This window comes from Muscardinus avellanarius (genome assembly GCF_963383645.1).
Source record: "Muscardinus avellanarius genome assembly, chromosome: 21".
Classification (NCBI taxonomy): Eukaryota; Metazoa; Chordata; class Mammalia; order Rodentia; family Gliridae; genus Muscardinus; species Muscardinus avellanarius.
This window is the reverse complement of record NC_137807.1, coordinates 11,212,216-11,225,800: the sequence shown is the minus strand read 5'-3', so window position 1 is coordinate 11,225,800 and position 13,585 is coordinate 11,212,216. Positions and strand designations below refer to the sequence as shown.

The 13,585-nt window shown below is 46.1% G+C and overlaps 1 protein-coding gene across 1 annotated transcript in view; it reads left to right on the top strand.

Moving 5' to 3' along the window:
- Nucleotides 1–2,175: 2,175 nt before the first annotated feature.
- Nucleotides 2,176–13,585, top strand: part of FBXO21 (F-box protein 21) — a gene marked incomplete at both ends in the record, with an annotated part of 37,577 nt that continues 26,167 nt past the window's right edge. Inside the window, 4 exons of the mRNA XM_080717729.1 lie at nt 2,176–2,417; nt 2,877–3,012; nt 5,507–5,601; nt 11,572–11,693. Of these exons, the coding sequence (XP_080573855.1) occupies nt 2,176–2,417; nt 2,877–3,012; nt 5,507–5,601; nt 11,572–11,693 (595 nt within the window). The remainder of the gene's footprint in view (nt 2,418–2,876; nt 3,013–5,506; nt 5,602–11,571; nt 11,694–13,585) is intronic.

Below are 13,585 nucleotides of genomic sequence, written 5' to 3'. Positions count from 1 at the left end.
CCCATTCATGCTGTAGCATGTGCCGGTGTTTCTCGTCCCTTTCTCTGGCAAAACAACATTCCATTTTATGTATGTACTGCATTGTATCAAACTTTTCAAAGTCTAAACAACTCTTGCCAGCACTAGGCACCCAGGCCTGTCTTTCCTAAGGGCCTGGGCTCCATCTCTTTGAAATGTAAATATCAAAGAAGACAATGTCCCTACCTCCCTGTGTCTGTGGGAGTTCAGCCTGGGCTCTTTTTGTTCAGAACTCAAATCACCTGTGTCATAAAGATTTGAGAAGGGATATCAGGCCTGAGGCTCGGGCCATTGGTCAGCACAGTGGGTACCCCAATTAGAGCCAGGAGGAGCTAGTAAATAATGTACCCTAAAGACAGCCAAGTCCTCTCACCTGGGGACAAACCACCCTGAATCCTGGCAGTGAGGAAATTACAGACTGCTGGCTGCTAGCACAGAGGTGAACTCCCTTAATCCCGGTACTTGGGAGGCTGAGACAGACAGGAGAACCACAAGTTGGAGGCCAGCCTCAGTGATTTAGCAAGACCCCGTTTCAGATCCAGGTTTTTGCCCCCCTGAGTTTGCCCTCCAGTCTTTGGGAGCCCTGCTTGCCTCCTTATCTTTAGAACAGGTATAAATACGGTACTATTATGGAGGGGTAAAATATACCTCCCCCCAATACAAAGGATGGCTGGCTGAAAGTTAAGAAATGGGGTCAGGAGAGCTCTCCACCCTCCCTCCATCTGCCTAAAAGCAGGACAGTAAGACCTTGGGGGTTCATATTCACCCCCTACACCACCGCTGTGGGTACTGGGAGATTAAGACAGGTGCTGGGCCCAGACCCGCTCCGGAACACTGATGGCATTCCAGTGGCCAGCCCAGCAGCACGCAGAGCTGGATCCATCCAGGACAAGGGGCCTGGAGCAAGGCCTCTCTCCTTCTGAACCTTGGTTTCCCTGTTTAAAATTTGAGGGCAATGCCAGTTCCTAAGGTTCGAGGGAAGGTTCCGTGAGCTGTTATTGCTGGACAGGAAGCACTGGGCACACACGAGAATAGACATAATTTTCTTTTCTGGTTTTGGACTGGGAATTGAACTCAAAGACACTCTACCTCTAAGCTACACATCCAGCCCTTTTTACTATTATTATTATTATTATTATTATTATTATTATTAATTATAGTGTGTGTATGTGTGTGGCATTGGAGATTGAATTCAAGAGTATTCTACCCCTGAGCTACATCCCCAGCCCCATCTCTAATCATTTTTTAATTTTTTTTTTTTTTTTTTGGTGGTGGTACTGGGGTTCCTGGAAGCCCTTCTACCTCTGGGCTACACTCCCAGACCTATTTTGTATTTTTGGAAACAGGATCTCTTAAAGCCAGCGAGGCTGGCTTCGAACCTGCGCGATCCTCCTGTCTCTGCCTCCCAAGTGCGGGGATTACAAGCGTGCGCCACCACGCCCGGCATCATTTTTTAATTTTGAAACAGGATCTCACTAAGATGCTGAAGCAGAGCCGGGCGTGGTGGCGCACGCTTGTAATCCCAGCATTTGGGAGACTGAGACCGGAGGATTGCGGTTCACCGACAGCCTCAGCTACCTAATGAGGCCCTTTGCAACTCAGTGAGACCCTGCTTCAAAAAAAAAAAAAGACTAAAAATTAGGGCTGGGGGTGTAGCTCAGATACAATACCCTTGGGTTCCATCCCCAGTAACGCAAAAATAATGTATATATAATATATACGTTATGTATATATAATATATACATTATGTATATATATGTATATATACATTATATAGATAGATAGATAGCTGGGGGTGTAGCTCATAAGTAGAATACCCCTGAATTCCACCTCCAGTACCGAAAAAATTTTTCATTTATACATATATGGCTGGGGATGTAGATCATAGGTAGAATGCCCCTGAGTTTCATCTCCAGGAAAAAAAAAAAATTAGTTGTAAATTGCCAAAGCGGGTGTCGAAGGTCCCCAGTATCAGGGCCACGGTCGTCCGCCTGCTGCCGGCTCCCCTTCCCGGAGCCCAGGCCTCCTCCGCCGCCGGCGTGGGCGTGGCCTCCGGCGTGGGCGTGGCCTCCCCGGGCCCCGCCCCGGGGGCGGGCGGTGGGCGGGGCTCGCGGGCTCCCCAGCGCGCGCGCGCGGCGGCGCAGGTCCGCGGACAAGATGGCGGCGGCGGCGGCGGTCGACAGCGCGATGGAGGTGGCGCCGGCGCCGGCGGAGGAGGCCGCGCCCGAGGCGGCGGGCCCGGGCGGCCTGGTGAGCCTGCCCGGCGAGGTGCTGGAGTACATCCTGTGCTGCGGCTCGCTGACGGCCACCGACGTGGGCCGCGTGTCCAGCACCTGCCGGCGGCTGCGCGAGGTGTGCCAGAGCAGCGGGAAGGTGTGGAAGGAGCAGTTCCGGGTGAGGTGAGCCGCGCCGCCGCCCCGCCGCCCCGAGCGCAGGCCGCGGACTCGGCCCCGGCGGCGGCCCGCGTCTCCTGCGCGCTCCTTTTGTGCCGAGGGCTCGCGGGCCCGCGACGCGGCGGCCGGGCCGGGGTCCGCGCCGGGCGCCCCCCGGTGACCTTGGGCGCGGGAGCCGCCGGGGGGGACGCCATGCCGGGGCCGGCGCGCAGGCCCGGCGCTCGCCAGCTGTCATTGTCATCCGCGTTGTGGTGGCCGGCCCCACGGCCCTCGCCGGGGAGATGGGGGGCCGGGGGCCCGCGTCGCCACGCCAAGGGCGCGGCGCGGGATGGGTGCGTGCGTGGACGCCCGGGGGAGGCTTGGACCCGCTGCGCCGCCCGGCATCTCAGCCTCCCAGCAGACCGCCCATCGCTGCCGCGCCCGCGGGTCCCCGCGAAGCTCAAGGGGGTGTCTCTCTCCCTGTAGGTGGCCTTCCCTTATGAAACACTACAGCCCCACCGACTACGTCAATTGGTTGGAGGAATATAAAGTTCGGCAAAAAGCTGGCTTAGAAGCCCGGAAGATCGTAGCCTCCTTCTCCAAGAGGTTCTTTTCCGAACACGTAAGGATCTGCGGGTGGGGCGCTCGCCCGGTCGTGGTGTCTCTGGGTCTGGGGGCTTTTAGCTCATCCAGCCCTTGTCTGTCCATAGCTGCCTTCTCAGTGGCCGCACGGTCCCTGACTTCCAGGGCTCTGAGCGTCATTGTGCCCTCTCCCTCCTGTCCAACAACACGAAGCCATTTGTCCCTGCCAGCTTCACTTTCCTAGAGAGAGAGAGAGAGAGAGAGAGAGAGAGAGAGAGAGAGAGAGAATGAGAATGAATATGGGGGTGGAGAGAGTAGAGAGCCACGCGCAGCACGATGTGGAGGGAATCCAGATGGGCTTTTTTCAGTATGCCTCGCGTCCTCCGCATGATACGGGGAGCCATTAATGATGGAGCACTATAAATCTCTCCCGGTTATTTTCCCAGGATTGTTGACAAAATTAATATAGCTCTCTCTGGCTTTGCAGTTTCTACCCAGAAGCGAACTGCATTATTTGTGAAGGTAACAGAGGACCTATAAAGCAGTTGTCGTTCCCTCAAATAAAATTGACTTGCATTGATTATCTCTAAAAAGATTTTTTTTTTTTTTTTGAACGTTGCAGAAATGCGTGTTTTTGTTGTGGTGGTTTTGTTTTGTTTTGTTTTTTTTTCTAAAATGTCTTCAAAGTTTGTGTATCCATTCCTGATTTTTTTGTAACTCGGGATGATAGCCATTCTGAAATGAATAAATATGTATTTTGGTGGCACTGGAATTGAACCCAGGGGCATTCTACCTCCGAGCCACGCCCCCCAGCCCCATTTTATCTGTTATTTTGAAACAGGCTCTTGCTAAATTACTCCGCCTAGCCTTGAACCTGCTATGCTCTGCGGTTTTCTAAGCACTGAAATTACAGGAGCGTGCCGCTGTGCCTGGCTCCATTCTCATATTTTTAATTCATCAAACTCCTGGATTTTCATATCTGATTGGGGGTCAACAATTAACCTAACTTATTTTACTATTGTGATTTTTGTGTGTGTGCGTGGTACTGGGGATTGAACCAAGGAGTCTTCTGAGCTACATCCCCAGCCCTATATTTTATTCTTTATTTTGAAATAGAGTGTCACTAAGTTGCTGAGGGCATCATGAGGTAGCTGAGTCTGGGGCAAACCTCCATCCTCCTGTTTCAGCCTCCCAAGTACTGGGATTACAAGTGTGTGCCACCACGCCGAGCCACCTATTCTGATTTATTGAAGATTATTTACTGAAACTTCTGATTTCTAGTTTTAACTATTGTCAGTTAATGGGGTTTATCCATTTGAAATGTCTTTAAGGTGTTTCAAATTTTGAAAGGGAAATTTTGAACTTACTTACCTATGAGGAATAAAAATTTACATTCCTTGTGTAGTATTCATTTCCATTAATGTTAGAATGAACACAATTTGGGTTCTGTTTTGGAGGCTGTGCCCTGGTTAATTCATAATCACAAATGGTAAATCCCGGTTTAAATGTGTTTGCACACACAGGTATTTTGGTGCAAGGTGTATTTGGTGCAGTCGGTCATGGGCTACTAGTTTCAACCTCTACTTCTAGTCCAGCTGGGTTTTGTGCGTTTTTTCAGCCTGCACTTTTGTCTGATAATGATGGATTGTGCCCCCTCTTTCCCTGGACCACTACTTAATTAGAAGTCTGTCAAGGACCGGGAGCACAGCGGGCACGTGCTCACTGTTGATCTGTGGGTGGGCGGTTGCCTTGGCTCAGGACCTTGTGTTCTGAGGATTTCCACGTGCTCACAGGTCGACCTGAAACATCCCGGCTGCTTTCAAATAGAAAAGTGGGGGAAGTCATAGTACTTTAACTGAGAGGATCGTTGTACCCCACCCCACTTCCAAAGGAGAAAACACCTCCGTGGTGGTTATGGAGCGCCTGCAGCTCCAGGCTGAACTTTGCATCTGCCTTCATACTTGACCGTTAAATTATGAAATTTTGTAGCTCTTGTCCTTGGGAGCCGTTTTTCTTCACATTAAAATTCTGAATTAGCTGGACATGATGGTACACGCTGGTAATCACAGTACTGAGGAGGCTGAGACAGAAAGATCACAGGTTCAGGAGGCTAAGACAGAGAAATCGCAAGTTTGCAGCCAACCTCAGCTACTTAGCGAGGCCCTTGACAACTTAGTGAGACCCTGTTTCAAAATACAGAATAAAAAATAGGGCCGGGGGTGTAGCTCAGAGGTAGAATGTCCTGGGTTCAATCCCAGTACCACAAAAAAGAAAGAAAAACTTCTGAATTACCAGTTTCAGAAATCCCAGTGTATAAGGTAATTAATGTACAAGTAACAAGGATATCTAAACAAATTATTGTTTCTTTCTATGTTACTTTCTACCCCTGGCAAGTAGTGAGGTCCTGTAGAATAACTGTTACCATTATCCACTGAAGACAGTGTCTTTGCTTGTGACTGGGATTTGTGTCAGAGTGGGTGACAAGTACATTGGTACTTGCAACTGAGGCCTGCCTTCGTCTGTCTTCTCCATAGGTTCCTTGTAACGGCTTCAGTGACATTGAAAACCTTGAGGGACCAGAGATATTTTTTGAGGATGAACTGGTGTGCATCCTAAATATGGAAGGAAGGTAAGCCGTAGCTTACAGGGATGTTTTCTGTTTTAATACCAGCTACCCCAGAGTAGATTGTTGTAATTTGTATGCAATCAAATCCTGCAATGTATGTTTTCAAGTATTTCATGTATTGCTGTAGTCAGGAGATTTGAAAAACTTTATGTATATGAGGTTTTATGCCAAGATAATTGATATACACAATTAGCAGTCTGTACCCATGGGTTCCTCATTCATGAATTCAACCTTTTGTCAAAAATATTTAGGGAAAAACTGTGTCAGTACTCAACATATGCGAACTTTTTTTTTCTTGTCATTATCCCTAATCAATATAATAAGCTGGGTGTGGTGGCACATGTCTGTAATCTCAGTACTGAGACAGGAGGATCACAGGTTTGAGGTCAGCCTTAGCAGTTTATGGCGGCCCTCAGCAACTTCATGAGACCCTATTTCAAAAATAAATAACTTGGGAGGCTGAGATAGGAGGATCATAGGCTTGCAGCCAGCCACAGTAACATAGTGAGGTGCTCCGAAACTTAGTGAGATCTTTTTTTCAGAATAAAAAATAAAATAGGCCTGAGGGTATAGCTTAGAGGCAGAGTGCCCCTGGATTCAAACCCCCAGTACTACCAAAATAAGTGAATCGGTAAATAAGACGAAGGGTGTAGCTCAGTGGTACAATGCCCCTGGGTTCAATCTCCAGTACTGAATAAAACAGAAGAAGAATGATGTAACTGTTTATATAGGGTGTACATAGTACTGGGTATTATATGCAATACAGAGATGGTTTAAAGCATAGGGAAGATGGAGAGTTTACATGCAAATCCCGTCTTAATGGGCGATTTTGTTGTTTACAATTTCAGGATCTTACCTTGATCTTGAACATGGTAGCTATTTGAGCCTCTTTTCTCTCAGTCCCGTAGTTCCTGTCTTCATTAGGAAGAGTACATTATGTCTTAGTAGTTGTTTCAGATGTTTTATGCCTCACCTTCACTACTGAGAAGGTTAATTTCCAGTGTACTTGAAAGATGAGTTGGCTTCCAGCCTGACTGCCTGTGGGAAAGATTTTCTGCTCTAAAAGTTTGGAAAACTTTACTGGCAATAGAAAATAAGAATGCTAGTTTAGCATCTTCCTTAAGAGAAACATTGGGAAATAGCTCACAAACAAGGCATTCAATGTTCTGGTTGTTGTTTCTAAAGGGATTTAGAAGAGGTAAATGCCTGTCAGTGGAACAAGGAGAGGTAAGACAGGTCACTATGCCAGGCCTCGGATGAGTTCAGATGCAGAGGTCGTCTTCCTGTTTCTATTTTGGTTTATCTATAAATGAATTGAAGTATGATCTAATAGTATTGCACAGCCTTAAAAATAAGAGCTGACTTGAGTTTTACACATTATGCATATACTGCTAAATACACAGTGATCTCACGCGTGCTCTACTGGTTGCTCTTGCTTGATGATTGGTGTGGACTTTGCTTTTTCTCGTTTATGCTGTCTCTCCATGCCTCCCTCCTTTCTCACTGGCCTTCCCTGCCCCTGCTCCCGTACATCTTGCTAACAAATTATATGCTATTCTTGAGCGCTAATAGTGGTATGTATGTGAGGAAGGGAAAGAGAGATCATTGTTTCAACAAAGTGGGATCGTATAGTCTGTACTTTTCTATATGCTTATTTCCTCACTCAGGTATTACTTTAGGGAAATCAGCTGGTATGCGGTCAGACTCACTTTAGTTAACGCTGGCTACTATTTTGTAGTACCATACCATAGTTTAGCTGGGCGTGGCGGCGCACGCTTGGAATCCCAGCATTCGGGAGGCTGAGACCAGAGGATCGCGGTTCGTGGACACCCTCAGTTACTTAGGCCCTCCGCAACTCAGTGAGACCCTGTTTCCAAAAAATAAAGAACAAAAAATTGGGCAGGGGGGTGTAGCTTGGAGGTAGAATGCCCCTGGGTTCTATCCTTTCACCTATTGATGGGCAACCACTTTCTTTTTGTTTCATAGTGAAGGGTAATGTCTGTAGTGGATCCATTTCTAAACCTATTTTTGGGAATGGGTTCCCTAGATGAGACTATATTATTGAAAAGTATAAGTAAGAAATAGCATGCCCTTGCTGGGCACAGTGGTGCACATCTGTAATCCCAGTACTTGGGAGTCTGAGAGGGGATCACAGGTTCAAGGCGAGCAGCATGTGGCAACTTAGGTCCTGCTTCAAGATAAATAATAAATAAAATAGAACTGGGGGGTATGGCATACAAGTAGAATGCCCCTAGGTCCAGTCCCCAGTATGATCAAAAAGAAGGGGAAGGAGGGAAAAGCATAGCGTTTCCTTGCACACAAAGACTTCTTATCACAAAAATTGCTGGTCCTCCCCACATTAAGTTAGTACCACTCTAATTAGGATCCAACCAAGATTTGGGGAGGGGAGGCTTTTAATTTTTTTTTAAATTGGAAAATACCAACCCAAAATATGTACAGAAGAGTAAGTTCACAAGAAAGGACAGAAAAGAATATGTTTACGCAGTTATAATAGGGCCTGAAATGTGGTTGTGTGCTTGCCTGGCATGCCCAAGGACCTAGGTTCAATCCCAAAACCACAAAAAATAAGCATAATCATAACGGGAAATATGCATCATGAGATATTAGAACATGTCCTATAGCTGTTTGTAATCAGCAGTACAGTGTTTAAATAAAATAGATAACATGCAAACATCAGTAGCAAAGAATTCAGAAACATGTCCCTAAATAAGAGATAAATATGTTTAAGCTGTTAGGGGAAGTGGATGGTTTGATAAATGGTGCTGCGTATGATTAAATGTCCCTGTGGAGCAAAGGAAAACCTGGGTCATACACACAAAATAAGTTCCAAAGGATTAACAGCGGAGACTGAGATGGTCATAATGACAATTCCTCAAGGAAGCAGGGGACTTTTAGGGGACCCTCCGTAATCAAGACTGGTAGTATGGGAGCGGCAAAAGAACAGACGTTATTTGGGGATAAAATAAACTTCTGTATGACCAAAGGAAACATAAAGGCTGTACTGCTCTTACGAATTTCAAAATGAAATCGAAAACGTACAAAGTAACAGGAGAACAGGAGTTACAGAAGAGCGGGTCCGCGTGGCCAACGATCGTGAGAAAACTTGAATCCACTGTTGAAAGCAATGTTCAGTAAAATAGCAGACCTGTCAGGCAGAGCCAGTGAAAACGTTAACTGTTTATTAGAAATAAATACCGTAAACGCACTACCTCTCAGCCTGATGCCTGAGATGTATTTTGAGCCTTGAACAGGGCTTTGTTTTGTTTGTGGGTTGGAGGGAACGGGGACCAAACCCAGGGACTCACCTCAGAGCTACACCTCCATCCTGTGTTATGTTTTATTTTGAAGCAGGGTCTTGCTAAATTGCTGAGTCTCTCTAAGTTGCTGAGGCTGGCCTCAAACCTGCAGTCCTCCTGTTTCATCCTCCCAAATACTGGGATTACAGGCGTGAACTAACACGTGGCCTGTGTTACTTTAAATGTCAGAGAATACATCTTAAAATATTTTGGAATTCCTGTTGGGTTCTAGAAAGCATAGGAGGGGAAAGAGGTATAAGTGTTAAAGCTTATGTGATGTTCTGTTTGGTCTTTGAAAAGTACATCCTGCAATAAATGTTTGAAACAACATATTAAAAGTATATATTTTAACTGAGAAAAACGAGACCAATAACTGAGGCATATTTCAATAGAATTACTGGATTTTAAAGAGAAAGTCCTTTGGTCATCCAAGCCAAAGACATGAAGTCACTTATAAGGGAATGAAAATCAGAATATATCATCAGATTTTTCAACAGCAATGTTTTATGCCACGTTGGGGGTGGGTACTCAAAAACTTAAAGTGTCAAGCCAAGCATTTTTATATCCAGCCAAACTGATTTTCAAATATAAAAACTGCAGGCAAACTTATAAACTTGGAAGAACTGTTTGGGTACTTTTCTGACAAGTCTGCTAGGAAATAAGCCCTAAACACTCAAAAAAAAAAAAAGAAAAAGAAAACAGATACAAGCAGTAATCCCAGTACTTGGGAAGCTGAGACAGGAGGATCACGGGTTTGCAGACAGCCTCAGCTACTTAGGTCCTTTGCAACTAAAGAATAGGGCCTGGGGTGTAGCTCGGGGGGTAGAATGCCCCTGGGTTCCATCCCCAGTACCATAAAAAAAATTTTTTTATAAATAAATAGGGGTGGGGGTGTGGCTGGGAGGTAGATGCCCCTAGGTTCAGTCCCCGGTATCACCAAAAAAACCCCAGAGATACACTGACGGAGGACGAGTGGTGAACATTAAGTAAATATTCACTTGTAGAATTAAACTCAAAAGGAGGGTTGTAGGGGGAAAGTATTGAATATGTAATGGTCATAAGCCTGACAGTGCAGACTTAGTGCGTTGTTAAACGCAGAAAACTGTGGACAGTAGAGTGGCAAAGAACGTGCACGCTGTCCAGCTGTCTACTCACATAGCCGTGAGGATGTCGGTGCTTACTGTTCTGAGGCTGGTGTGTGTAACTGTGAGCCAGAGGTACAGTAAAGCAGGTAGATACTGTGTGATATCCTACTTCTGCCGTCTGGTATCAGGGAGAAGCAGAATTCTCCTGGAATAAAGGAAATATAAGTGTCAGTGTGAACGCATGAGGTATTTCATACCTAAATATATGTAGCCGTGTGTAGACCTATGTGTATATGTACAGGCAGTACTCATTAGTCCTGTTCACAGGAAAGGTGTAGAAATAAAAACCAACCCAGTAGAAATAATCTTCCTTGCTATCCAGATTATGATATTTAGATATCATTTCCCTCCACAAGAAGCCAGGGCTTTAGGAGAAGTGGTTGAGTCTAGGTCCAGAGCAAGACACGTGAGCAACGGGCCTGGAGCATATTGGAGACTGGAACCAGGCAGCAGGTAATGACCGTGCTCCCCAGCACAGAGATGGGGCGGCACTGAGGAGGCGGCCGGCCGCAGGACGTGGTGCTGCGAGCGTCAGTGTACACAGAAGGGCCGTGGACTAGAGCACACCGATGGGTTTAGCTGCATGAGTTCATACGAGTATTCTTTAAAAACTAATTGGTCAACATAATAGAGACTAATTGCAAGATAATAGGAACTCAGATCATTCTTTTTAAAAATTATGAATAAATGAAATAAAAGGAACGTTTTTCTCGTCGTTCCTATATATTATACCATCAGGGAACCTAATAATAAATGAGTGTGCGTTTCTTTATGGATACATTCCAATTAATAAGCAAAGAAGCGTTGGTCACTTAGAATATCGCCAGTTTATAACCTTTAAGGAATGAGCAGACCCGGGGTCCAGTTGCAGTGGCTGCCAGCGTTAGACTCGCAGGCCTCAGCATCTCCTGGCGCAGGGTCACGCAGGACCGCGCCCCTTCCTGGGAGTGTCTTACCCGTGAGGGGCATCTGAATCTGCTCGAGCCTCGGTATCCATCTTCTAACGGGAACTTTAGAAGAACATGTTAAATCGTAGCAGGTGGATGGAATTAGCAGATTTCAGACTGTGGGAAGTACAGGTCAAACAACTGCTCTCTTCAACAAAGAAAACACAAGGGGAAAAAAGATGGAGGGGGGGGTCCTATTGGTCAAAAGATTTTAAAGACCTCGAAATAAGCTAGCATGTTTCACGTGCACATTTGGTGGTCATACTACAGAGAAAAGAAAGTGATGGCCATGAAGGTGTAGAATGTGATTCTTACAGGAGTTCGAGGCCAGCCTGGGCAACTTAGCAGGTCCCTGTCTCAAAATAAGTAAACATGACTGGGGGTGTCTCTGTTGTAGAGCACCCCTGGGTTCCAACCCTAGTGCCCAGACAAAAAAGATGTAGCGCGCCCGTTCTGGCGTCCTGTTAAAGAGACGGCAGAGTATGATGAATGTGAGGAAAAAGTAGATGACTGAGAGTGTCTAAATCTTCACTGTTACCCACTTCTTGTGTTTTGTTTTTCCAGAAAAGCTTTGACCTGGAAATACTACGCAAAAAAAATTCTTTACTACTTACGGCAACAGAAAATTTTAAATAATCTTAAGGCTTTCCTGCAGCAGCCTGATGACTATGAATCCTATCTTGAAGGTGGGTCTCTCCTGTGCTTGCGGCCAGGGGTCTCAGGAGGTAGCTGGGCAAGGGCAGGAGAGGGAACCACCCTTGCGGTGGAGCGGGAGGAGCCGTACCGTGTGGCCTCGAGGTGGGTGTCAGTGAGCTTCTGAGATACATTCTGTTAACTTCTTTATCTGTTGGCTAAAGAGTATTTCTAAAGATGCATTGTTCAAAGTGCAGGCTAATGAAGAGAATGCCTTGTTCTAAGCTTTAAGGCATCGTTTCCAAGTCAGAGATAAGCGTATCCAGTTCTCTATCTGTGTAACCTTGAGCACATCCCTTAACCTCAGTGGTTTAATGAGGACAGAATGTCCCTGCGCATGAGCTGTGCTGAGGAGAAAGGAATTGAGTGGGCAGGCATGACGATGACTTTGTGTTCTTCAAAGGTTGAACAGGAACAAAATGTGACTGCAATTTTTTAAAAAAAAACTTTTAATTCCTAGAGTATTGCACAAACACTCCCATAAGTTATGACTAGAAAATACACATTGACTTTGCTCCCCTGTCCCCAGTGATTTCCCCAGTCCCATGGTCCCGTGGTCATAGTCCTGTCTCCGTTGATTGCTGTTCTCACATGGGCCCTCAGCACTTCTCCCAGGAACAGCATTCGGAGGCATACCTGCTTTCCTGAGCGCCGCGCCCTCGAGGCAGCCAGCATCCAAGCTAATCAAAACAAAATCCCAGTGTGTGTGCCACTGCATAGAACCAGGGGAACTACACCCCTGGCCCTGTCTGTTCCTTGTGAGAGGGTCTCACTAAATCGCCCAGGCTAGCCTTGACCTTGCTGTCCTCTTCACCCAGCCTCCCAAGTACAGGGATTACTGGCATGCACCACAGCCCCGTCTTCTTGGCACTCCTTGTGAAACCTGCGGTGTGGGAGGCTGACCTGCTTTTAAAGTCCCTGCTTGCGTTCAGTGCCCTCTCTAATTCAGTCCTCCCCGTCCCCTGCCCAACTGCACACCTTTCCCATGTTCTTCAGAAGCTGCCTTTGCTCCAGCCAGCCCTTCAGAGACCTTGGCTTCGCTTCCTCAGTGCTGGTCGCCCTCTCAGCTTCCCTCTCCAAATCCCGCTCACCCCAGTCGGCCGTCTCACTTCTGTCCAGCTCGGCACTGCAGGCTTTGCTGGCTGCGCTTTGTGGTCAGCCGCCTCCCATCCTTTCTGTTTCCATTTATGCTTTTTTTAATGGTACTGGGGGTGCAACCCAGGGGCATTCTACCTTCGAGCTGCACCCCCAGCCCTATTTTTTAGTCCTTTTTATGTATGAAACGGGTCTCACTGAGTTGTAGAGGGCTTCACTAAATAGTAGCTGACGCTGTCTGCGAACCGCGATCCTCCCATCTCTGCCTCCCGAGTGCTGGGATTACAAGCGTGCACCACCATGCCTGGCATACTTTTTTTTATAAACTAGTCATTAGAGTCTTTTGTTCCAGGTCCTTTCGGTAATCCTTTAAGTCTCAAGTTTTCAATTCTGTGAATATTTCAACAGAATTGACCCAGATGAATTAAAATAGATTAAATAGAAATCATAATCTAGAGCTTATATATCCTTTTATATGTGTATATTTTTTCAAAATATAAATTTAAAAATGGATTTTTTTCAAACACTAATCTATTTTCCTTAAAAGAGTAGAAACTCTAAAAGCAATAGGTTTTAAGTTATTATAAATAGTATACTTGTTTCATAATTTAAGTTTTTTTTTTTTACTATTGGGGATTGAACTAAGGGCTGTTTTATGACTGAGGTACCTTTTTTTTTTTTTTTTTGCAGTACTGGGGATGAAACCCAGGGTCATTCTGCATCTGAACTACACCCCCAGCCCAATATTTTATTCTTTATCTTGAAACTGGAGTCTCACTAGGTTGCAAAG